Source organism: Rhinolophus sinicus, linkage group LG04, assembly GCF_036562045.2.
Source record: "Rhinolophus sinicus isolate RSC01 linkage group LG04, ASM3656204v1, whole genome shotgun sequence".
NCBI classification, from domain to species: Eukaryota; Metazoa; Chordata; class Mammalia; order Chiroptera; family Rhinolophidae; genus Rhinolophus; species Rhinolophus sinicus.
Genome location: NC_133754.1, coordinates 109,345,785 through 109,372,668, shown reverse-complemented (window position 1 = coordinate 109,372,668; position 26,884 = coordinate 109,345,785). Strand labels below are relative to the sequence as shown.

General features: G+C 48.2%; 1 protein-coding gene across 6 annotated transcripts in view; it reads left to right on the top strand.

Moving 5' to 3' along the window:
- SYK (spleen associated tyrosine kinase) overlaps nucleotides 1-26,884 on the top strand; it is an 86,661-nt gene that overhangs the window by 22,038 nt on the left and 37,739 nt on the right. For all 6 annotated transcript variants that reach the window (XM_019713875.2, XM_019713871.2, XM_019713873.2 and 3 more), the window contains 2 exons: nucleotides 13,406-13,856; nucleotides 16,011-16,171. In XM_019713875.2, coding sequence (XP_019569434.1) covers nucleotides 13,443-13,856; nucleotides 16,011-16,171 — 575 coding nt within the window. In that variant the 5' untranslated portion in view covers nucleotides 13,406-13,442. The remainder of the gene's footprint in view (nucleotides 1-13,405; nucleotides 13,857-16,010; nucleotides 16,172-26,884) is intronic.

Below are 26,884 nucleotides of genomic sequence, written 5' to 3'. Positions count from 1 at the left end.
ATAAAGCTGGTATTAGGGGAAGCTGTATATGGGTTATATGGAAGCCCTATACTATCTTTACAATTTTTCTGTAAATCTAAATATCTCACATTCTAAAATTAAAAGCTTACTTAAAGAGTGAGAGAGAGAGGGAGGGAGGGAGGGAGGGAGGGAGGGAGGGAGGGAGGGAGGGAGGGAGGGAGGGAGGGGGGAGAGAGAGAGAGAGAGAGAACCTCTGCTGGTGTTGGGGAGAGACATTCATTGAATAATCACACACATCTAAGTAAAGGTAAATTAAAATTAAGTAGAACTTTGGTCAGTACTGCAGAAGAAAGGCACAGGGAAGTTTGAGGGGGATGAGATGGTCTGGAAGTATCTGAGGATGATGTGCAAAGCCCAGTGGGAGCGAGATCTGAAGGTGGCAGCTATGCTGGGAGACGGGTGTGTTTTTCCTGATATCGGGGTGGACCGTGTGGATCTTTAGCAGAGAAATGGCGTGGTTGGGTTTTGTTTGAAGAGTGGACATGGTTGGAAGTTTGGAAGATAAGATGGATGGGACCCGGTGCGTTACTTCCAGGAATGTGGAGGCAGAGCTATCTAAGAGTACCTAGTTTTTTGTCTTGAACAGTTACCTGGATGGCATTCTTTGGCCAAAGTTCTCAAACACGAATTTGTGAAAACAGATTGCTGGGCCCCACTCCCAGAGCTTCTGACTCTGCAGGTCAGGGTGGGCCCTGAGAATTTCCATTTCTTGTACGTGTCCGGTGAAGCTGATGTAGCTGGTCCTGGGGCTGTGCACTGAGAACCACCACTGTGAGGTGACGAGGAGGGAGCACCGGGTTTGGCAGGAAAGGCTGGGCTTACGTTTGGCTGTGCCGATAGAGAGGTGCCTGTTCACACACACCTGCAGGTCTCTGAAGGCTGTAGTGAAGAGAAGGGCTGGCTTCTAGCACAGACTCTGCTGCTGGTACCTGACCTTCCTGAGCCTGGTGTCATCTGTGAACTGAGGATAACGGTAGCCATTCCCTTCAGGAGTGTTGTGCAGGTCAGCTGACACCCTGCGAGTGGGTGCCATGGAAGAGCTGCTTCCGCTTGCCGTCCTTCTCCCCTTTGTCACCATCAGTCTCATGGTCATCCTGACCAGCTGTACAGATGTATACCTAACCTCTTTTTGGCTCAAGTTTATTATCTGTAAAATGGTAAAGCTTTCGTCGTAGAGTTGTCATTTTTTCAGGCTTGGGGTGCAGGTTGGTTCCTGTCACTTTTTGGAACACGTCCTTACAAGTCCCCTGCTGCACCCCAGTAAACCTGTCCCCAGGACTCCCAGCTTCCTGTGTCTGGAGAGGGTTTCTCTCCTGTGCGCATCTCCAGTGATGTTTCCTTACCCGCTGTGGAGTGAAGCCTGGCTGGGCTTCTCCTGGCTGCTTTTCCAAGTATGGGAGACGACGCAGCCTGGAGTAACAAATTCAAAATCTGCTTACTGCAGAGTGTGTACATGTTTAATAGATGCTTGAAAAGCCCCTCGGGTCTCAGTTGAGGGACCTCGCCAGAAGCCCCCTGTAAAGTTGAGACCCCTGCTGCGACCAGGAGCAGCTGTGTGCCAGGGGATCTGGGGTCAGGTTCAGAGAGCTGGCACGTCAGCTCTGACCCTGCACGTCGTCATCCTGCCAGGAAGACCGACCATGCCGGCCCAACTTTGCCGTTCCCTGCTCTGAGTTAACATCTGAGGGCCCTGATAAAGCTTTTATAGGAATTATCTCATATTTGGAATTTGATACTTAAAATGTCCTAGGACTTCTTAAAAATATGAAATAACCACAAATTTTGGGTGTGCCCTACCTAGCAATTCGAGAGAAAGTTCATTTGGTAAGAACTCTGGGGAGAGTGCGTTCCCAGCTGCCAGTGCTAGCCCGCCCGGCAAAGTCTGTTGGCGTGTTGTTTGACTCAGTCTGTTTTGGTGGATCTATGTCCTGGGCTGTCATTGCTTCATTTGAATGTGCAGTTAAAAGAGGCCTGTTGCCTGGAGACCTGCACTTCTGCTTTCTGGCTGGCGTTTCTTGCTGACACCGAGGGGACGCCCACTTCCCGAATTCAGGAACCACAGCAGGAAGTACGCCTGCTCCTAGGGCTTCTGATTCCAGGCCTGTGGTTGGATCCAGTAAAGGAAGGTTAGTCAAATGTGTAGGAATCAAGTAAATCCAGAGCCGTGACCCCAGAACACTGCACCCCCTGGGGGTGTCTATGCTCCTGTGTTTCCTCCCCTGTGCAGCCAGCGCTCTCCCACTGCGAACCTGCCAATGAGGGCCGCAGTGGTCAGCCCCTGCACCCTAGTTCTTTCCTGCAGTTATATGTGACCAATCCATCCTCCTCCTATTCATATAACATTTTGCCACCTATTTAAACATTGGGTATATTGATGTCACAGGTTTATGAAATCTAAGGACACTAGCATAAGCTTTGGTAATGTTTTGCAATGAGTCACCCACAATTATTCTTTAACTGACTAGAAAAAAATGATGGTGATTTTTTTAAATATATATTCAGTAGAATAGTCTGTAGATGTCTTAATCCACCGGCGTGTGTCCTTTTTGTTTAAATCAGGTGGTTTGCTTTCTGCAGCAGCAGCAGGGTCTGTAGAGGTTCTACAACTGAGGGGAGGGATGGGAACATAACATAGTTCCTGAGGCTGAAAACCTTAGCAAGCTACCTGTAGATCAGACAGAGGAAGCCACAGCACTGGGAGATGGCCCAGGCCTTTCCAGGAGCTTTTGTGTTCCTAGTGGAAAAGGGTCTTAGAGAGTCATCTGGAGCAGGACCGAGGAGGCTCAGTCACTTGGCTGCCTGTCCCCGTGTGGTTTGCTCATGTGAAGAGAAGGCCAGGGAGTTATCGGCCACTTTCAATGTGTGTTCTCTTGTCTATTATTTTGTCTGTTGTTTCTATCTTTCTCCAGAGAAGAGTGAGTGATGAGGTGGCTTTTAGGATGTAGTGGTGGGATGACATTCATCAGGGAGATGTCCTTGGACCCAGTCAGTGTCGATCCGGGCCTCAGCCCCTGGATGCAACTCCATCCTTTCTCTTCTGCTAGAAAGATCAGGAGAGGGACATTGCCAAGTGATACCTTGGATGCGATCCCGTGTTCACTGATTATTTACTAAGCCTAGCTCTCTTTTTAATAATCAATTCCTTGTGCGTGCCCCTTAACTCATAGTGGGCTTGCCTGTGTCATGTGGTTCCCAGTGGAGAAGTAGAGCAGAGGGAACCTTCTCCCTACAGTGGAGTCAGAGCTGGGTTTGACTGTCCGAGTGTCAGCAGACACGCACAGGAGACTTTGGCCACCTCAGGCCGGGCACCGTGGGTTCTGTTTCTCCATGTTGAGGCCATGGTTCTGTGTTCATGTGTTTTCTTTTGGGTGGTGAGATCCTGCTGCAGAGAGCAGTGCCCCCAGCTCTTTGCAGACCAGTCAAGTGTGGTGGTCGGTTCTTGGGGTGCCCCCCCCCTTTTGGCCTGGTAATTTCCTTGAAACCGACAGCCAGTCCCTGATTGGCCCAGGCAGATCCATTCTCCCTCTGGGCTGGGCTCTTTCCTCTTTTCTATGCAAATTGAACTCACACATGAAGTATTTTCTTTTGCCCAAGTCTTGACACTTAATTTTGTCAGCTTCAAGCTGCAGAGGAAATTCCCAGGCAAATTTGATCAGGGCTGCTTTGCATTGAGGTTGTTGTGTGGCTTTGGGCATGTTAAGCTCAGTTAGCTTTTTGCATCTTCCTGATTTTGTTCCCCTACATGGTAGTATGTGGCAGAAATTGTCTCCAGATGTTGTTTCCCCAGAGCACCCTCCACTTCTTCCATTGTCACCTCAGTCCGTATGGTGTGTGGAGTCTCTGTGGCCGGCAATGTAAAACAGCCACCTGAATGTGCAAACACTGCTGGGAATGTTCTCTACAGGAAGTGGAGGGGCTGCACACTGTGGTTTGGCGCCATGGTCCGGTGAGTCTTAAGCAGAAGCCCTGAATCACAGGTCTGCACTTCTGATAACCAGATGGATAGGGTTAAAAAAAAGACGTGCAAAGACAGGCTGCCTTTTCCGGTTCCATGCCAAGTTTAAAAACACTGAAATGAACACAGATTTAGAGAATAAGAATAACACATTTAGGAACAGAGTCTAGAACCAAGCCAAAATGGTGTACCTTTATTGATGAGGTTGGGTTTTTTTAGGAGGTGGGGCAGAGCGGAAGAAAATGACTTACAATTGACCCTCATTATTCACGGAGTCCATATTTACAAATTTACCTTCTCCCTAAAATGTATTGCATCCCCAAATCAGTACTCACCACACTTGCACGATCATTTGTGGACGCACACAGAGTGGTGAAAAATCTAAGCCACCCAAATGTACGTTCCCAACTGACGCTGGAGAAGGTGATTCCTTGCCTTGTCTCAGCTCATACTGCAAAGGATCTACTTAGAGCCACATTATTTTGCATTTTTTATGCTCTTTGTTAGGGATTTTTGCGGTTTGAATGGGTCCCAAGGATGGCAGTGAGTGATGTCCTAAGTGTGAGAAGGCTGTGATATGCTTACAGAAAAAGCACACGTGTCAGATGAGCTTCTTTCAATCATGAGTTACAGTGCTGCTGGCTGTGAGCTCAATGCTAATAAGTCAACATAAATGAAATAAGTTTATTTAAACATAAAACAAGGCTATATATTGATCAGTTGACTGAAATGTCATGACCACAGACTTGTAGGAAAATAAACTCTGTCTTTCCTCAGCAGCAATGGTTCAGTATTAGAACATAACTACCGTGATAATGAGAATAGACTATAAGATGCATAAGGTGACGAGAACAGAGCCAAGGGTGGTAGTATTGATGAAATGGACAGAGGAGAAAGAAGGGAAAGAAACAACGTTGTGGAGGCTGGTGAGTTACAATGTTGTTAGTGACAGTAAATTAATCTGAACTTTGAGAGCTGCCTCTAGTCCTGGTTCCCAGGCTCAGATATCATGACCCTTGCATGGTTTCAGGACCAGTGCCTCTGACCGTCTTCCACAGGTAGGGGAGGAGATGAAGGAAGACAGAGGGAGGTGGCAGCTTCTAGGAGTGCACACTGGCTCGTGCAGTCAACTCCCTCCTTTCTGATAGTTTACACCTCCGTCCCTCCTCATACCAGGAAGCTTTATTCTGACTCTGCCCTAGCCCAGCCTCTGGTTACCTCCCTCCTCAGATGCTCGGGCCTAATTTCTCAACAAATCATTCATATTTTTAAGCACCATTGCTTCTCTCACTTGGCCTGATTCCAAATGCTGTATTAGTTTTCTGTTGCGATGTAACAGATTACCCTAAATTTAGTGGCTTAAAACAAAAATAATGATGTATTATTTATAATTTATGAGGGACCAGAATTTAAGATAGCATGGCTCACCTCAGGTTCTCCCCCGAGACTGCAGTCAAATGTTTTGTATCATCTGAAGGCTCGACTGGGGCTGGTGGACCATCTTCCCAGATGGCTCCCTTCTGTGGCTGGCAAGTTCATGGGGCTGTGGGCAGGAGACCTCAGCTTCCCAAAGAACTGCTTGAGTGTCTTCACAACATGGCCCCTGGCTTCTCAGGTTAAAATCCAGGGACCAGGGGAAGCTCAACGGGCTTCTGTGGGCTCGCCTCAGGCATCCCACACTGTCATTGTGCAGCCAGGCCCTGGTCAGTGTGTGAAGGGCTGTGAAAGGGTGTGGATTCCAAGAGGCAGGGATCTGTGGGGCGTTGGAAGAGTCTTGGAGGCTGCCTGTTATGTGTGCTTTCTAACTCTCCACCAAATGTTGCAGGGTGGAGACCCATCCTTAGGGTAGCCTGTGTTCTGGACAGAAGGGAACAAAATGGTAACCATACTGACCCTAACGGAATGTCTATTGTGATGGCTTTATAAGGTAATAAATCTGAGCTGGGCTAAGGAGTTGGGTGGGCATGTTGGCTTCATCGTCTTGACTTGCTCTGGGTCTCCCTCTGCAGGGGATGAAGTTTCCTTCCAGCAGAGCCATGGGTTCCAGGCAGCTTTCTCAGCCGCGGGCCCACTGTAAGCATCTGGACTTGATCTTCCACTTAGGCTGCCCCAGAAACGTATTCTAAAATGATCTAAAATGGTATCTGAAACATTGTGTTTATGATGGCAAGTGTGGCCTCTTCCTCTTAATCTTTGACATTGCTGACTGATAAGATAGAACTACACACAAATAGTTATGTTTTCTAAGCTAAGTATTTTTTCTAAGTGATATTGTCTAAGCTAAATGTGTCTTAAAGAGCAAAGGTTGTGCAGTTAGCTTTTGTCCTGGGCCTGGGGAGATGGACCATGAAAGGAGTTGGAGGGGTGGGGGGGTGAGGTTTATAACATGTCAAAAAGTGCAGGGGCGCAGGAGAGCTTAAGAAAAACGTGGGGGACATGAGGGAGCTGGTTGGATACAAGGGGGTCACGAGGATTCGTCTTTGCCGACTCTGGGAGGGCTGTGGTGGGGCGGGCAGAATCAGAGCGCAGAGAAGACAACGGCTCCTTTCTATTCATAGATGTACCTCTCAGAGTGTATTGGATGTAGGTGGAAGTTTGACTGGCACTAGGCAGGATTTGAGGTAAGAAAGCAGTCTCTGGTTTGGTCCAAGTCTCTATCATCCTGTGTGGATGCAGTGTGTCTGTGCGTGTACACACACACGTAGACAGACACATACACAGACACTTTCTCCTATGAAATGCAGCTGCCCATGCCTTTTTCTTCAGCATCCCATCATGACCTAATCCTTCTCTTTTCTACCAGTTGACCTCCACACTCACCATCATGACTGCGATTAGTTCTGGCAACTTTGGTAATATTTCCCTCATCCCCTGCACAGGTGCCTGGGTCACTTGGATGGGATACCAGCCCTTTCAACTCTCAGCCTCTGCTGCTTCCCCAGCTCAGCCATCTCTGGAGCCCTCCTGGGGGCTCCTCCCTTTGCAACCCTCTGTGTGCTTTGTTCAGAGTGATGATGTTAATGAATTAGATGAGACCGTATTACCATGTTTCCCTGAAAATAAGACCTAGCTGGACCATCAGCTCTAATGCATCTTTTGGAGCAAAAATTAATATAAGAACCAGTATTATATTATATTATATTATATTATATTATATTATATTATATTATATAAGACTGGATCTTATATTATAGTAAAATAAGACCAGGTCTTATATTAATTTTTGCTCCAAAAGATGTATTAGAGCTGATGGTCTGGCTGGGTCTTAGTTGCAGGGAAACACGGTAGTATATCTAATTTACTAATGAAGACGCTAGCACAATGGAACACGCACAGCAGATTTGTGGGCAGGCCAAAATAGCTAACACAGTGGTTTCCAGTCAAGATAATGTTGCCCCCAGGGAACACTTAGCAATGCCTGGAGGTAGTTTGGGAGTGTCACAATGGGGGAATGGGGATGCCTCTGGCCTTAGTGGGTGAAGGCCAGGGGTGCTGCTGATGTGCTGATAATGGACAATAAAGAATGATCCAGCCCAAATGTCATGAGTGCTAGAGTTAAGAAACCCAGAGCTAACATAATGAAAGATGACATGGAAATGGGTGACATGGAAACCAACAAAAGGAGTGTCAGGGCATGATGCCACCATCCTAGTATGTAAATCAAGGCTGCGTGTGAAAAGGGCTGCTTTTCACTAGCAGAAGCCAGGCATGGATGCTGGGGTTGAGGCCACCCGGCTGCATTTGGGGATCACATAGTGCAGATGCAGGCGGGGCTGTGCCCATGTGTGTCTAGATCGCGGCGGTGGCAGAATCAAAGCTGCTGCCCTTTCAAGAGGGTCTGGGGCAAAATGGAACTGCATGGAGCAGTTACCAGAATAGTGAACAATATCTGTGATGCCTTCTCAGGACTGGCTCCCACCAGTGCCCACCCAAGGCATCCATCCCAGAGTGGAACAGGTCGCTTAGGAGGAGGTAAGCTCCATGCGGACACCGTGCTTCCTCGGGGCTGGGAATCTAAAGGGGGCTGGGCGAGTGTCCCCAGTTCTCTGATTCTGGAACCACGCTCTCTACCCAGGCACAGCAGCCCCCCGCACACTGAGATTTCGCATTACAACAGCAGTGTGCAGCCACTGTAGAAACTCAGAAAAGGACAAGTCCACATGTTTTCATTTAACAGGTATTTCATGAGCTCTGGGAAGCCCCTAAGTATTGGGGTTGCAGGTCAACACTTCCAGACTTTGGAGCTTAAATTTTAGGTCCAGTAGGGCAGGATTTGTGTTGAACACGATGAAGGAAATAAACCTTTTGGTGAGATAAAGATAAACACTTTGGTGAGAGAAAGATAGCATGAAGCCATCTGAGACACTGTCATCAGCTTACACCTCTCTGAGGTGACACAAATTGAGATCACAGGCCGGAGGAGGTGAAACCAACCAGGGGCGAGTGTGGTGGCCTGGGACAGGAAAGGTCCTCACACGTTAGGACAGGAGGGAGCCCGGTGTGGCTGGACGTGGTGCGTGTGGGCATAAGTAGGCACGATGAGGAAGGAGCTCAGGCCAAACCACGTGGGGAAGTAGGGTTTGAAGAGGGTTTTGGATGTGACGGGGACAGGAGATGGCCTGCCAACCTCACGCTGCCTTGCTCTGTAGGGACTGGACCGTGAGGAGGGCCAGCGGATGAGAACTGCATAAAACATCCATCGATGTGAAGGAGCGGTTGTGCAGCTTCCACCAGGGTGGTGTCAGGGGACACAGAAGCCATGGTTTGGGATGTTCTAGAGAAAAGCCCACGAGAGATCCCTGGAGACCAGCTGGTCCGATGTCTTGCTAGATGGCCCAGCCCCCAGTGGAGCATGGCCCTGCACAGAGCTCATGCTTCCTAAGGGAACCCATTCCAGTATGGGATGGACACGTTGGGTAGAAGACATGTCTTTTCTGACTCAATGGGTTAGACGTGCATGCTGCGTGAGGGAGGAATCCTGAAATGCATTAGGGTCTCATCCTGAACTATGAGTTACGGTTGGTGTCATTGGCTCAGTTAGGAGAGGCTCAGGGAAGAGCATGCATGAGCCCTCGAAAGCCCCATTCTAGGCACGTGAAGGATGAGTTGTTCCAGTCAGGTGGCAATGTCAGGGAAGCAGCCTTCGGATCAGGGTCAGGGGCACCATGGAGAGAGGTGAATGTGAAAATACTCCTTGGCATTTTGTTGGTAGTGAGGCCGTATGGAAGGACCAGATGGGGCTGAAGACCCAGCACTGGGTTGCAGAGTAAAAGAAGAAAGAAGCCACGGAGGGGAGAGGAGCACAAAGATGAGAAATTGGCTCATTGAACTTCAGGGGGCTCTGGGCTGCATCCGTGCTGCCGGGAGATCAAAGATAGGGCCAGACAGGTGGCCTTGGGTTTGGCCACTTAGAAGTTGGTGACACTGGGAAGAGAAGACGCATGGAGTGTGGAAGTAAAGGCCAGGCAGAGGACGGGGTGGAAGAGCAGCGGGGCAGTGCAGAGGTCTCAGCAGCAAACACAGAGTCAGTGCCAGCACCCAGGGTCCTTCCACGCCACCCACTGTCCTGTCAGGCTCTCCTTTCTCACCTCATTGTGTGCATTATTACACATGTGTGTACATATAACTTTTTTATAAACAAAACTGGATTGCTCTATACCACTTATTTTGAAATTGTCTTTCACTTAATTGTACTTGTTACTCAAATATTTTTGACAACCTGCTTTGTGCAGGAACTGCTCCAGGGGGCCAGATAGGGCAGCAAACAAAAGCACCCTCTTCTCTCCTCCCCTCCCTGGTGGGGGAACCAAGACAAGAATCAAGTTCAACAGTAAGTTATAGTGTATTAAGGGCTGTCACCTATGGAGAAATGCTATGGAGAAAAATGAAGCAGTGTTCACAAACATTGTTTCATGTTATCATGAAATGTATTTAGCCTGCATCATACAATGGCCCCAGAAGAGCAAGTCGCACTGCAGGTGACACTGCAGGAGCTCACCTGACAATAACCTGAAGCCTCACCTTCCTGAAAAGCTACATGTGCAGTGCACCAGCTGAGCTACTGGCAGAGTTTGGAAGGAGAAGGGGACCCAAAGCCTCTTTTGTTTCTCAGTTTTAAGCTTTTGAATAAAATGGTTTCACACATGGAAAATAATAAGTGGGAATGTTGAAATAGACCAAAAAAAAAAAAAAAAAAATAGGTAGCAAGTTGTAGGGACTGTTGAGGGGAAAATTTTCCCAGTGGGTGTTAGAGTTTGAACTTCGGACTTTCCCGGGGGTCTGAGGAAAAGGCAGACTTAAGCAGTCCCTGTAAGCAAGTCCCAGGGTTGTGGAGCGGCTGAGTCGGTGGGTGCAGGGAGGAAAGTGCACAGCGGATGCCGCTGTCTCTTCCTGTCCCAATAGTGGCAGAAGCGGTCGACATGACAGCTGTGTCCCAACTAAGGCTGAACACAAACGCAAAACTCTTGGGATTTGCCATAGTAAGTGAGAACTAATATCTGAAAAAACAGGGCGGAAAACAGTACTGTGGTGACAGACTCCTGTGGACAGTGGCTAGAACGGAGGTGACAGTCCCCACCACCATGGCCTATGTTGTAGAAAGGAGGTTGGGGGACGGGAGAATGTCCTGGGTGGGCACTGGTGGGAGCCAGTCCTGAGAAGGCATCACAGATGTTGTTCACCCCCCAGATTAAATACTTCCCGGCTATGCCCTGAGCTGTCCTTGCAATAAACCATCTCTACTGTCAAAACCACCACCAGCAATAACAACGCACCGGACATCACCTCTAGCACAGGAAGTCACACCTGGGGCCGGGGGGCTGCTGACACCCAGCTCAGCCAGACCTTCAGCCTCAAGGGAAGCCAGAAGTGTCCCCTTGGAGCCAAGTCTGCAGTGTCCCCTTAGCGCCACACAGGAGCGCCCGCATGTGCCTGGAGGATGGCCCCTGGCAGGCTGCCTCGTCACCGCCTGTGTCTGTCTCATGTTAGTCGCTGTGGCGCGGGGCTCATAGGAGAGGCCAGCACCAATGTAAATGTTAGTGACAAACCGATGAATTTAACAAACAATCGTATTAAGATTTATGTAAATTAAAAAGTATTTGTTAACACTTAAAATATTGTTCTTGAAGACCTAAGGTTTTACTTGCGGCTCATGGTGGGCGGCAGCTCTGTCAGGGATGTAGAGCAGCAGGGACAGCTAACTGCATGGATGTGTCTGAGGCAAGTCTCTAAGACTGTGCACCCCACCCCCTCCCCAAGCAGACAGATGGGAGCCAGGACCCGCAGAGGGCAGCTGTGGCCTGGGGACCAGCCTGCTAGGAGTGAGGCTGACAGGCAAGGAGGGATGGCAACGGGAGGCACGGTGACACGCTGCAGGGACCTGTAGGACCCCCTGGTGGGGGAAAAACAGGAGGGGAAGGGATGCAGGCCAGCAGCCAGAGTTCTTACAGCCAAGCAGCTGGGGATGATGCGGTTAACTCCGATGGTGGTAACGGGTGCAGCAAGACGGGCTGACACCTAAGCCAGTCGCAAAACAAGCCTGAGAGAAAGCAAGGGCTCCAAAAGGACTCCGGGATTCTGGCTGGGCAGCACCTGGGTGAGGAAGGCAGGCAGGTGGCAGGGGAGAGCTCAGCCATGGGTGTAGTCAGGGACCAGCAGCAACATCACCAAGATTTTTGGCCCTGCAATGCCGCAGGCCCCTGCAATTTCAGAATCCAGGCGAACACAGAATCCAGGCAGAATCCAGGTGCACACGTGTGGAAGTTTGGGAAGTGCTGGGCTGCAGGGGAGGAGAGTTAAGTGCAGCTGGGCCCAAAGCACTGGGACTTCGCGTATGGCTCTCACCAACCTGTTATCCACCCATCTGCTCACATAATCATTAGATTTTCAAACACATTCCTAATATGGAACCCACGAACAGAGCATCAGACAAACGTGGCCACAGGAGACCCTTTGCGGGAACAGAGCAGAGTGTGAGAAAGGAGCGCTTAAGGCCTCACTGTTGAGGAGGGTTGGGCTGAACCTGCAACACAAATGTCCCAGAAGGATTTGCCAGAGAGGAAGAAAGGCGCAGAAGAGAAGTAGTGCTTCCAGAAGACACACTGACTCGTGGTCTCTCCAGAGATGTCTTCCTTCTTAATAGTGTCCTTAGACTTACATGTAATTGTGGACTGTACTTAAAACAAAAACAAAACAAAACTTACTGAGAGATTAATTTTTAGGACCTAGACAAAGAAAAATTGATCATTGATAATCATATGTTAGAAGCAAGCAAGAAAATTATTTGTACCATCAAATTATAAACTCACATGTTACTGCTTTGGCAATGTTGCCTAGAGAGGTCTACTGCCTCTATTGGGCAGATATGCTTATGTTTACAACCACTTGTAGGATAAGTCATGTTGAGAAGAGGCTGTTTCACACAATCATGTTTCTGCACATCTCTGTGTCTGTGTGTCTCTGCACGTCTCTGTGTTTCTGTGTCTGTGTGTGTATGTGTGTGTGTGTTCCTGTGTGTCTCTCTGTGTGTGGCTGTGTGTCTGTGTGTGTCTGTATGTCTCTCTGTGTGTGTCTGTCTGTCTCTCTGTGTGTGTCTGTCTGTCTCTCTGTGTGTGTCTGTCTGTGTGTTGGTGTCTGTGTTTCTGTATGTGTCTGTTTAGTGAAGAAGTATCTTCTCTGTGACAGGTATCCTCATCAACTGTGGAACCTGCACTATTTCTTCAATATGGAATGGTACATGGCGGGTACCTGGAAGTGGTCTGGCAGAGGCAGGGAGGAGACAGTGTGCAGCCCAAGGCCGGGGGCTTTCTGAGGATGTTATTGTTCAGGCCTCAGGGCAATGGCTTGTTGGTCCCATCTCCGACCCAAACTGTACAGGCCATGGTGACCGCCTCACAGTTTTAAGTGGTGTGTACCCGCGCCTAGCCCTTCAGCTCCCTGGGGTCTAACTATAGCGTATGACACCGTAGACCCTTGGCATTCAAGTGAAGAGTGTTCAGTGACATCTTCACTGCCCAAAGCTCTGAGCAGCCGCGAATGTTCCTTACAGCTGTGTCCATGTGCAGAGAACGGTGGGCATATGCTTGTCTGGGCCCCTCCCAGTGGACCAGCTCCTAAGCCCTGCTTTCAGTAGGACTTCTCTTTTTAGTGTGCCTTTTAGAATTCTGTGTTTCTACCAAAGAAAAACACAAACTTCCTATGGCCGCATTTGTCTGATGGCTCTGTTCGTGGGTTCCATATTAGGACCATGTTTGAAAATCTAACGATTATGTGAGCAGATGGGTGGATAACAGGTTGGTGACAGCCATACGCCAAGTCCCAGGAGGAAAAGGCTTCCCCTGACGGAGGGCCTGCCTCCAGGCTTGGAAGGTTGGCCGTTACACCTGGTCCTGCTGCTTGGGTGCTGACTGACGTGCCTCCTTTTGTGTCCAGGTGGACATCGTGGGCTTGGCCCTGAGGGGAGACAAGCATGGCCGCGGGCACGGCCGACAGCGCCAACCACCTGCCCTTCTTCTTCGGCAACATCACCCGGGAGGAGGCAGAGGACTACCTGGTCCAGGGCGGCATGAGTGACGGGCTCTACCTGCTGCGCCAGAGCCGCAATTACCTGGGCGGCTTCGCCCTGTCCGTGGCACATGCGCGCAAGGCGCACCACTACACCATCGAGCGGGAGCTGAATGGGACGTACGCCATCGCGGGCGGCAGGACACACGCCAGCCCTGCCGAGCTCTGCCAGTACCACTCCCAGGAGTCGGATGGCCTCATCTGCCTCCTCAAGAAGCCCCTCAACCGGCCGCCTGGGGTGCAGCCCAAGACCGGACCCTTCGAAGACCTAAAGGAGAACCTCATCCGGGAGTACGTGAAGCAGACCTGGAACCTGCAGGTGGGCCGCGGCTGGTCCTCCCGCCGCGCGTGCTCGCATGTGCTCACGGGCCCTGGAATTCCACACAGGCCCCCAGTCCGTGCAGAGCCTGGCAGTGGTGCCTCAGATAAGCAGCCACCCCCTTAGTCATCAATTTGGACAAAAAAACGCCTCACTCCAAGAAGGCAGCCTTTCCTCTTTTGTGGTCACAGTTGAGAGGGCAGTCCTTGCATGGCAGCGATGTGGGTTTCTCCACCGCAGGAAGCCACTGTCACCCAGTCATGCTGGGCCATTTCAGAAGCAATGCAGGCATCTTCTGTTCTTTAGTTATCTGAGGGGGCCATCCCAGACACATTAATTGGCATTTGATTTCATAGCTTCTTAACGTCTCCTGCAGACCTTTCTGTGTCGGCACACACGTGGTTGCACCAGCCTGTTTCTGGCTGCCTCCTGCCCTTCCTATGCACCGTAATTTATTTAACTAGTACCTGTTGATGGACACTTTCATTCTTGACAAGTAATGCTGCTAGTGACATCTCTCTATACCCATCCTTCTGAGTTTTCAGGCAGTATCTGCAGATAACCCTGAACAGGTTGGGTTTAATTTGTGTGTATTGAGAGATTGTCATCCAGAAAGGTCCCAGAGGCTGTGACAACTTACGTTCCTGCCACACTCTCAACAGCCCTGATGTCAGGAGCCCGCAGGCTGGTTGACGGTCTCCTGTTCAGCATTCCTCTTGCACTTCCTGGCAGTGTGCGCCCTGCGTTCTGCTTGTTCTTTGAGACAGAGTGCAGACTGCACAGGCTTTTGAGGATTATACACAGCAACAGTCTTTTTTAATGTGTTCTGTACTAAATTCAACCTTGCAGACAGATAATACTGTGTGCCCAGTATTTTTCACTAGCATTCATTGGATGTGTCTTAGACCATCCTTTTACTCTCTCTAAAGTCAGATAAATCAGATGTAAGTTATACACTGTAAAATTCATCCTTTGTAGGTGTGCAGTTCTGTGAAATTTGACAAACACATAGCATAATGTAGCCCTCACCTCAACCAAGATATGCACAGTTCTATCACCCATCAATCACCCTCATGCCCCCCCCACTGACCCTAGCCCCCGGCATCCCCTCCTCTGATTTCTGTCCTGTAGTTTTGCCTTTTCCAGAATGCTATATAAACGAACTCACATAGCATGTAGCCTTTTCAGACTGGCTTCTTTCACTCAGCATAATGCATTTGCAAGTCTGCTGTGTGGCCTCACCTGTCTGCAGTTCATTCTTTGTCATGGTTGAGTAGTATTCCCCACGCTTTCACTTTGACCTCTACTTGCTTTGCTTCAGAGAATTCTCTGGTGTGTAACTTAATGCTGCTTTGGTTTTTCATTTCATCTGTGAAGTATGACAAAATTTCCATACTCACCTTCCCTTCTTTCTAACCTCCTCCCTTCCTATTCTTAGTTTGGTTCCTATTCATAATTATATTTATATTTTTCACTTCTTGTGGTTCTTTTTATAACGTCAAATAATTGAACCTTAGTTCCCCATTTACTGCTGTGCAGAATTTGTTTCTCTCCCACTAAGAACAATGAGGAAGTGAATTCACCCAGCTGTCAGCCTCTCTCCCATTTTTCTTTTCACATTGTCATTTCCGCATTGTTTGTCTCCCACACTTGGTGTGGTCACATCGCCTGCAGTAACAGGCAGCAGTGTGTGTGAGCGTGCAGGGCGCACTTTTGTAGAGGCAGACAGAGGCGCATGTCTCCTTTGTTGCACACATTTTAAAGATTCTTAATTGTTAATAAATGATCAGGTTCAATATAGAACACTCAGTTCTAGTAAACAGCAGATCTGAAGAGGGCAGGAGGCATGTTCTCCAGACCTTATGGATTATACCAGGTGGTTTCTAAAGCTGGTGTGACTTTTAAAAGTATTTAAAAATATAATTTATTATTTACACCCTTGAAGGTATTTAAATAACATATAAAATCTTATTGAACGAATGAATGAGTGAATGAATGAGTGAATGAATGAATGAACGAACACAAACAAAGAAACATACAAACAAATGTGATTGTACCTTGCCATGTCTGGACTTAGGACAGATTGGAAATGATTTCTGTGTCATTTTTCATTTAACTTGGTGTCATTGCTCTGCTTTCCCCCACCTGCGGCAGGGTCAAGCTCTAGAGCAGGCCATTATCAGCCAGAAGCCTCAGCTGGAGAAGCTGATCGCCACCACAGCCCATGAAAAAATGCCCTGGTTCCACGGAAAAATCTCTCGGATTGAATCTGAGCAAATTGTACTGATAGGCTCAAAGACAAATGGAAAATTTTTGTAAGTATTGTACCTTTTCTTCTTACCCCATACAACCAGGGGTAACAGGCTTTCCATTACTGCATCCACGTGACCCCGGGAAGGGGCCACACGCCGTCACCTGACAACACACATGGTGGCCTGCCGTAAGACGATTCAAATCAAAGCTATAACTTTTAAATCAGTGTTTGTTTCGCCCAGTCTGACCCCAAAGTAAACATTCTTCTATGGCCCTGAGGGGCATAATTTAAAGTTAATATTATTCAGCCACACTCTGCTTTTAATGGCAAACATAAGCTGTGTAGCAATGTCTGTGGCTATCCATTTAAACTAAAAACACCACAGTTTGTTTATTCTCTTTTTCCCCAAGATCACAGACTTTACTTCTCCTTTTACTTGGAACTAAGTGCCGGTTGGGCAGATGGTAAGGAAATTTGCTGAGTGTAGCTCATGTGAAAAGTAGTGCAGGCTGCTCACAGGCCAGTTTGCGGCCTTCAGCCTGCTGGTCCCAGAGGCAGGTGAGCAGCCCGAGTCGTGCGTGTTGTTATCTGTGGTTAGTAAGCCTCAGTACTCAGGTCCTGGGAATGCAGGCTGCCTCGGGCGGGCTCCATGCTCCAGAGAAGGCAAGGTGATGTCTTGGGCAGGTGTCAGCTTTATACCCCGAGGTGCTCTGGCCACGGTGACACAGTGGCACTGCTGGCAGGGCACACTCATCTGTTTGTCACTGCTCAGTGACCCTCCAAAGATGCTAACTGGGTGCCTCAGTGGGCAACTTCTCCATTCTCACCTTGGACACTTACAAAGGACAGGGCAGCCCTGTGATCAGGCAAGCAGAGTAATACCCAGCTTACTTTGCAAACTTTTCCTAGAAATAAAATGTTTTTCCCTAAGTATCAACATAAAGAATTTTCCTCAGACTTTGCCATAATACCCATTATTTTGGAAGATAATAAAATAGTACTGGGTCAGAGTACCTGGTTCTGTCTTATGGTGGGTGGTGAGGAAGGCCTTGTTGCAAAGGAGAAATTTGAGCAGAGACCTGAAGGCAGTGGTGATACCCAGCAAGGGAACAGCATGTGCGAGGGCCCTGAGGCCGGAGTGTGCTCACGGCTTTCTGGGAATGATAACGAGAGGGCTTGCTTTGGGCAGGCTGGTCTGTCCACTTTGGGGAGGATATTAGGGAGGATCCATCTGGCTGGGTATAGAAAAGAGGCAGTGGGCAGGCTCTGAGTGAGCAAGCTCGCACTGCACACCTGTGTACATTTGAACCACAAGTGCTGTGTTTGTTTTTCTGCAGTGATTTTGGGGCCCCCACCTTGTCACGCCTGAGCATAGGACTGCATTCAATGCTGGCTGGACAAAGGAGGGACGTGGGTGCTAGCGTGCGACCCTGCTGTCTGCTCTGCTCTGTGTGCTAGCCTCTGCCCCTGACATGGTCAGGGTGCACTCTGTGTCTCCTCTGTGCAGACACGCTCTATTGTGGGGAGCAGTGGTCCATCCGTGTCCTCTGCTGTCCTCTGCACACACTGCAGCGAGGAGGAAGGCAGGATTTCTGGGTGTGGACGGCCATGCAGGGGTGCTGACCTTGGTGGATGGACCTCCCGCTAGCTCTCTCTTGTCTCAGTGATGATGGTGCCTTGTCCAGCCTCATCTGGCCACTTGTGTTCCCCACTGGGGACTGAAGTTCCCACTCCTTGTTGCTCATGGTTTCTTCTGCTGGTTCATTTCCAGCCTTTCTGGATGCAGTTTGGCTCCAGTCAGCCACCCACTGTGTGCTTTTCATTCCCCCTCAGCTCCCCTCACCCCAGCTGTACTCAGGGTATGCATTTCCTATAGGACCCCGTCTGAGACTGGGCACGGCTGCCCTGCCTGACCCGGGACATCACAGCAGTGCCTGCAGACATTAGAAATCCTAGGAGGCTCTCAGATCCAGAAACAGAACCTAACTTTTGTGACACTTAGTGCGGGACTTCATGAACTTGATTTAAGTTACGTTTGTGTGCACGTGCCATACGCTGTAAAAGATTAGGCAATGCGAGTTGATTTGAGTTGTGGATGAGCATAGAAGTAAAGGTTAAGGGATACCCATGGTGACGTTGAATGCTCACAGTTTCCATTGAGGGGAGGACATAGAGCGGCAGATGTGGAAATACAAGAGTTCATTCTGGAGCCTCTGATTTACACCACGGTTCAGTGTAGCACACCTCTCGGGAAAACACGCATTCTCGTGGCCCCAGAAAACACAGATGGAAAGGTAGCATATTTCAAAAAGTATGAGACCTAGGTTAGGTTATAAATCCTCACTGATGTAGTTTTCAATGTAGTGGACATGCCTCCGAAAATACGGATTATGTCTGGGGGATGCTGGCCAACTTAGATCCAGTTTTCTCTCCTTATGAATTATGCTATGAAATCCATTTGCAGTGGCAAAACTCCTGAGCCAGAAGGGACCTGCTTGCTAATGGGTCTAAATCCCTGTTTTTCAAGGAGGACTTAAGCACAGGGGAGCTTGCCCAAGGCTGTCAGGCAAGTAGGAGATGAGGCTAGAATCCAGGGCCCGACGTGTCTGGGCTGAGAGGAGGCAGCAGCAGAAGCCACCCATCCAGGAACCCCACTGCCACTGCCCCACCCCCGCCCCATGGAGGTGTTACTGGGGGCGTGTCCAGGAGAAATGCTAGCTTCCCCCTTTGTGTCCTGATCACACAGCTTCGATAGGACCCCTGAGGGAGCGACTGTGAAGGCAGCTCTTGGGGCTTCGTGCTGTGTTCAGAGCATAAAGAATAAAGGTGTAAGGCTGTTTATGGAGACAATGGACAGTGTGGGTGCACAGACCCTCTCATATTGCCTGCGGCATTTCTAGCGATGGTTATTCATCACCTGCTGCTGTGCACCCCCCAAATCCACATGTTGGAGCTCTAACCACCAGTGCCATGGTGTTTGGAGGTGGGGCCTTTGGGAGGTGATTGGGGTCCGATGGGGTCGTGAGGCTGGGGGCCTGTGATGGGATCAGTGCCCATAGGAAGAGGAGGAGACTGGAGGCCCTGTGAGCACACAGCCAGATGGTGGCCATCTACGAACCAGGAAGCAGGTCCTCACCAGACACTGAATCTACCAGTATCTTGATCTGGGTCTTCCAGCTTCTAGAACTGTGAGAAAGAATTGTCTGTTATTTCAGCTGCCCAGTCTGTGGTATATGACTAAGACACCTGTCCTTGTCTGAGGTCTGACGGGTCCGATGTGAGCCCTGGACAGGAATACCCAGCCCAGGTCCTGAGGGTGGCAGTCAGAGCGCAGCCCATAAGTGACACGTGGGACTGAGGCTGTGCTGGGAGTGTGCCCTCAGCTCTCTGAGGTCTCGTATGATGGCACGGAGGTCCATTTGGAGAAAATAGGCATAGCGCAAATGTGACTGAAAAATGAATTTGTTAAAAAAGGGAAACGAAGCTTATTTTCCAAAAATTATGTATCCACTCTCCCAGAGGAAGGATCCAGGATTGGTGGGGTACAAAGCATATACAATTTAGAGACCCTATTTTTTAAAAACATACAAAATTAGATACAAAATATGTTTTTAGAATAGGGAAAAAATCACAGTAAATTACAATTTTTTAAAGCTGGTAAATACTACAAACATACAAAATTTAGAAAAAAATATATACTTTTTTACTTAAATGCCTGATACGTCTCACTAGCACTTTTATATTCTACATTTCTTGACTGCATAGTGTTTGCCGGCCTCTTATCGGTCATAATTAGTAATGCTATTTTCTGAGTGTAGAAAAAGAAAACTCAGCCCTTCCTCTAGGTTCACAACTCATTGTAGGTAATGCATTGACAATCTTAGGACTGCTGTCAACTTTGGGAAAGGAAGTTGGAGTGGAAGAAAGAGCAAGCTGTGGTCGTGATTAAACATCTTTTACAAATAGGACAAACCCTAAGGCCATGTGGCCACACTGCAGGCCCCGCTTGGCTGGCCGCGGCTGGGGGCCCATGAGCCCCCTGTGCAGAAATACCACCCGTGTGGTTTGTGTGGGGCAGCCTAGAGCCCTGGGTGTGACGCTTCTGCAAGTGCACGTCACATCTGCCGACATGCAATGTGCTGTGCTCTCCATTGCATCATGTAAGGTATCTTACAATGACAATGGTCCAAAAAATCCCATGTCCTGCCAAAAAAAAAAGAAGAAAAAAAAAGGATGTCACTTTCTTTGTGTTTAGTACCCAGATAAATATTTTACCATTTTTAGCTAAAAGTCCTTGTAAATTTTACAGAGCCAAGAGTGAGTTCAAGGTGACCTCTAAAATACACAGGTGACAACTGACCAAATAGCTGAATTAATGTGACAAAGAAAAGGTGGTATTATAGATTTGGTGAGAGAATCATTAAAGCAATAAGTCACCAATATTATTTTCATAGTAGCTTCTACTTCCTGACTTTCCAAGTCTGCTGTAAAAAGAAAAAGCTGCAAAGATATTTGTTCCACAAAATATTCATGCAGTCCACCAGATATATGCCAGGCATTGCGATAGGAGCCATGGAGACTGTGACAAACAAGACAGATGTCAGTCCCTGCCCTCACTGTGCTTCTATGTCAAACACAGAAAGACATTGCAGAGTGTGTGATGAGTGACAATATGTCATGTTCCATCCATCACCGTCACCCCATGTAATAAATTAATGACACTGTTGACTATCCACTGTTATCTTTATTTTATTTCTCTTTACTTATTTATTGTCCATCTGTCCCACTTATTCTGAATGCTATAAGCTTAGGTACTGGCTGCCGTCAACCAGAACAGTGTCTCAGTGGGAGAAATCTTTCTGGGTAAAGGGACATTAAAGCTGTGCACTGAGCAGTGAGGAAAAGAGTTAGTGGAGAAGGAAAAGAAAGTGGTCCCTGGCAACAGTCGTATCACACAGAGTCTTAAGGGCCAACACCCTGTGCTGAGCATCGGCTGACCAGGAGCGGGGGTGGGAGTGACAAGGTGGCACCAGGAGCGGGGGTGGGAGTGACAAGCTGTGCCACCGGGAGGCAATCACACCAGACAGGAAGACCCTTCCAGGGGGTGGATTCTGTAATGGACTGCCCACAGGGGGACACTGAGAGTGAGTGAAAGGACGCCACTAACGGGATGGGAGGAAGCACAGCAGGGGTCAACAGGACTCTCTTAGGCCGATGGTCATCCTGTTTATGGGCCCATTGTAGAATTTGCCAAATGATCCTTAACCTGGCTAATTAGATTTAGCTGAGGTTGAGGTGTTGCCAGGCAGCTGTGACAGGAGAGCAGTGGAGCAAGGGAAGAAGAAGGCCTGGCTCCATCAGGAGGGAGAAATGCCAAACCAGGGTGAGCGCTGCAGTAGGGATGCCCGGAGCTGCTGGGTGAGAGTGGCAGGCACGTGGTGCCAACTGCATGTATTTTGGAAATGCCTGGTGAGTGCCAGGCCAGCATTGCCAAGGGAGTGGAAGGTGAATGGGATTGAAGAAGGAGATCACAGGTTGCGGGGTTTCCTGGGTGGTGGCAGAACGGCTGGGAGGGGAGATGTGCTGCCATGCTGAGCATCCTGGGCCAAACCAGTGGGGCAGTCACATCCGGGAGACTTGCCAGATCCTGAGAAAGACCCTGACCTCTTGGATCGCCCCTGTAGCGTGGATAGAGGGGGCAGGGCAGTGGCTCTAAGGGTCCTGCAGGGGAGAGGTGGCTGAGAGGCAAGTCGTAGATCAGGCACAGAAATTTTCAGAAGTCAAGAGACTGTGCTACCTGTGCGATAGCTGATAGTGTGGGCAGGGCAGGGCAGGTGAGAAACCAGGGCAGAGAGGAAGCCCAGGGCAGTTAGAGTCTGATTATCTGACAGGCACACGTGTTGGGGAGTGTGCAAGGGGGCCGAGAGCTAAGGCATGGGCTTCACTGGCCCACCCCCTGCAGTTGGGGTGGGTCTCATCACCCAGCACCGGCCAGTAGTTGTTCCACGTGATGTGCGGGAACGCTAGACACATTCCCATGACAGCTTTTTAACATTTCAGTTAAGCTCATGCCCAGGTAGCCCCCATCCCTGTGTTCAGAGGCCTCTGGGGGTTGACTAGGCATGTGGTTTGCCCCGCCCAGGCCCTTAGTCGTCAGCCGTTTTCATCCCCGTGTACAACTGATCTTCTGCTCTCACATGCTCTGTATATAAATTCAGGTGTTCCCCGACCTTCCTGCCCCTTTTACTTTCAGGAAGAAATCAACACTTTAATTTTTGAGTCATCCTTTTGTGTATTAGCCATTTTCCAGGTGGAGGATGACGCTCACTCTTGGTTTTCTTTCTTCCTCCCTTCCCTTCCCCTCCATATCCTTTACCATTCTCTACACACACACACACACACACACACACACACACACACACACACAGACACACACACACACACACACACACACACCAATTCATGCTTCTTACTTTCAGGGCCCTGCAGGTGAAACAATGAGCAACATGCATAGATGGTCCAGAGAGGGTGTACACTATTCTGTACACAACTACACAACTGGAGAATAGAAAATTCAGTGACAGTGACTCTCTAAGGAAAAGCGTTGTGTCTACCCAGAATCAGGGCTGTGCAAATCAGAACCACATGGTCCTTGTCCAGGGTGGACCTGGCTCAGGGACACCAGGGGACATACCTGTCACCCCTGAATATTAGAACAATACCTTTCATCAGTGTCCTACCCCTCCCTCTCCCCATGCCCCACCAGGTGGACTGGATTGCAGGTGGATGGCTTGGTTTGGAAATAGGTATTAGTAATCTTTTTAAGTGCAAGTGCAACTCAGTGTAAGGTAGCCTTTAAAAAAAGTATTCACAGTATGGCACATTTCTCAGAGGCATTGAGATAGCTAATAAGAATACACACTTGTATTCCCTATGAGCAAGGAACAAATGTAAATTAGCATAAAGGAAGAAGAATGAAAGCTATACCTTAAGTTGGATTCCACAAGATAGTTACAAGGTCCAGAGAAGATGATATAAGCACTGGTTATCAACCTTCTCTGGGCCTTGTAGCTATCTTGCGGTAATATCTTTAGATTGGTCTTCCAGTTCACTAATTTTTGCTTCATCTGTATCTAATTCATGTTAAACTCATTCACTGATTTTTCTTTCCCCTACCAATTACATTTTTTTATTTCTAGCAGTTCGTTGTTTCAAATATTCCTGAGAATTTTTGAGAGTATCTGATTGATTACTAGTTTTTGAGATTCCACGTTTTGTTTCTTTGAACATTTCATACATAGTTATACTGTGTGTTTAAAAAAAAAAAAAACATGTACATATTTATACTGGTTAAAAGCACAGATTGCTGGGTCACCCCAGCCATGAGTTTTTAACTCACTAGGTCTGGGTTATGGCTGAACAGTTTGTGTTTACAAGTTCCCAGGTGATTCTGATGCTGCTGGTTTGGGGACCCCATTTGAGCCTATTGGAGATGCCTGATATCTACCTAAGCTAGATTAAAAACAGTGATCATTTGGGATTTTCAGAGTTCATTGGAGGGTCTCTACCCTATGTACTAGGGAATGTTCCTACAACACACCTCAGATGCTGTATTATTTTGCTGGTTGAGATACAGTTAACCTTAAAACTGCTTCTATTTGTAGAAAATTAATTGAGATAGTAACAAAAACTCAGGCCATGAAGTCAGACAAGCCCAGCCACTAATAGCTCTGTGACTTAGACAACTTAATTCATTTCTCCTACTTCAGTTTACCCAATGAAAAAATGGGGAAACTCGTATTTTATCTGAGTTGTTTTGGAGATGAACAAGGTAATGTGTATAAATCTAAGCCACTGGTGATCAGGTATCTGTGCTTCCTACAACCACGGATTATTTTATTTCATCCAGTTCTAGAAAATACTCAGCTATTTTTTTCTTTAAATGTTACTATCCTTTTATTACCATTTATTCTTTCAGAGGGTCATATTAAATATATTTTAGACATCATCAATTCATCCTCTACATTCTTTCTTATTTTCTATAGCCTTTTCTCTGTATGCTACACTATGGTAATATCTTTAGATTGGTCTTCCAGTTCACTAATTTTTGCTTCATCTGTGTCTAATTGGTGTTAAACTCATTCACTGATTTTCCCCCTACCAATTACATTTTTTTTTCATTTCTAGCAGTTCAGTTTGTTGTCATTGTTGTTTCAAATATTCCTGAGAATTTTTTGAGAGTATCTGATTGCTTACTAGATTTTGAGATTCCACCTTTTGTTTCTTTGAACATTTCATACATAGTTAATGAATATTCCATATCCAATGATTACATTTCTTGGGGATATACGTGTCAATCTCTCCTGCCCTCTTTCTGTTCCTACTCCTTCTGTTGCAACTCATGCTTTTTATATTTTGGGTGATCTTTTTAAGCTATATTTGATTGATATTCATCTGTGGGAATCCGGAGCATCCTACATTGGGAATGCTGTCCTCCAAAGCTGAAGAAGTTTTCTTCTTCACAAGTCCTTGCTTTAGGGTGGGAATCTCAGGTTCATCTGTCTGCCTTGCTGCTGGCCCAGGATGTTGTCCCACTGTCCACTGCAGTGCTGATACTGCATTTTTTGCAGTATCAATACTCACATTTTTTGCTCTTATTTGCTATTTACTAGTCTCTATTCAAGTTTCAACTCACTTTATATACATAAATTTCAAAAGCAAATGTGGATTTAGAAAAAATTTTACCTTTGCTCATTGATGAATGAGACTGCATGTGGCTGTCTTGAGCCTCATGTAACAATAAAAGCTAAGTTCTATTAGCACTTTCATGTGCTGCCATCATTGATCAAAACACACAACTTTATTTGACATGTGTGGTTCTGTGGCCACAGGTTAGCAGAAATAGTCACAACCAATCTGAAGTAAAAAGTTCAAAGGGGGTTGTGACTAATGTCAATGTGAGTTCACTGGGCTGATCAAGGTCCCCATGAAGCTCACAGACGAAGCATGACCTAGTTCCATCTCATGAACTAGAGCACAGGGAAAGGGAGAGGGGAATTTGTGATACAATCTTTAAAGAGGCAAATATGGCAAAGAAGCTTGGTGTGGCCCCAGATTTGGATGTGGGTTCTGCAATGATCCTGCTTTCATTGTTTGTGTGGAATGCACATGTGCCTAAATTTTGCTATAGTGCCAGGCAAAAGCACCCAGCCATTGCATTTTCTTTTGTCTTTCATGGGTCATTAGGGCTGGCACTTCTGCTGAATTAGGGGGCTCTTGTCCCTATATCAGCATGCACACTGTCTGGCATGTCACTCCCACATACTCTCCTTCCCTGCTCCCCAGCTCTCAGTCTCTTGAGAAGCTGCTATTAAGCCCCATGTGGCAATATCTGACCACCTGATACAGCATCAGGCCTGGATGGAAGAGTGAATGCTGGCCGTGGGCGCCCTTCTTGTCTCTCTGTATGGCCTGCCCCAGCCACAGTGACTATTCATCATCTGCATGTGGCCCATACTAGGTGCCCTCCTTCCCCTCTAGCCAGCCACGCTCTTCTCTGCCATGGGAAAAAATGCATAGGAGAATGAGAATGCCTGGTGGTCTAGGATATGCCCCAGCTGTTCTGCTCTGTCTGCAGCAGACACAGTGCAGTCTCCCGGGATCTTGTGGGAGGGGGCTGTCTCGAGGGACCCAACACCTACTGAGTCCTCACTTCCCTGCCCGTGTCTAGGCATCACCACCACACATTCTCTGACCCAGGAGGGCATAGGGGTTCAGCCTCTCCTCGCAAAACCAACACTCTCCCCATCTGACCTTTGCCAAGTGTTTTGATATCTGTGAGGGGGAAGGCCTGCTCATCACAGAGGCCAAGGCTGTCCTCCTTGGAGGAGGGTGGTTCTCCTGCCCTCCCTCCAAGGAGAGTCGCCATGCCACATGCCATCAAGACAGTGTTAAGGCCAGTTAAGACAACTTCGCAGCCTAGCTCCAACTCAAAGCACTGAAATCCCATACTCTGTAATAGCAAAACACAAATGTGTTGTGAGCTTGCCTTTTCCAAGAAACCCATTGGGAAAAAGTATTCTAGGACTTCTGTGAACAATGCCTGCAGCCACTGACCCTGAGGTTGGAAGGCAGCAGCCCTGAGAGGAGTCAGAAGATGAACCTTTGCCCCTCCCCAATTGGGGCGCCTGTGTGACAACCTGGTGGGTGTATGGGGCAGAGAGGTGCTTCCCTGAGAACAGGTGGGCCAAGAGAAGGAGGTGCTTCAGCTTCCAAACCAGTACTTCCCATATTTTAGATTAAAAATTGTCTCACCCAGGATCTACCTGCACCTAGCAGACACCTCACAGTTACTGGCCGTTAGTGTCACCAAGTCTCTGGTCTTTGCCACCTACAGCTGCTGGGCCTGTGGGTTTCCCTCCTCTGCCCTCGTTTCCTGCCAGCTGCCTGGAGGGCTGCTAGGCTTCATGTCCACAGCCTGTCCCTGTGCCTGTCGTCCTGAGATGAGTGCTTAGTGTGCTCACAGGGTTGCTGTCGCCGCCGCTGTCCTGAGGGCTGGCCCAGGCTGTCTGGCTGGAGCTCCGGAAGAGACTCCTCCAGGATCTTTTCTCTGGGGAGCCTCAAAGTAGTGTGTGCCTTTGCAGAAATCGCTTGTCTAAAAGCAAGGATGCTCTCTTTCCCCTCGGCACCGGGTCTCTTTTTATACTATTTTTATTATGAAATATGAAACACACAAAAGAATGCATCACTCTATGTGTGCACCTTAATGAATATT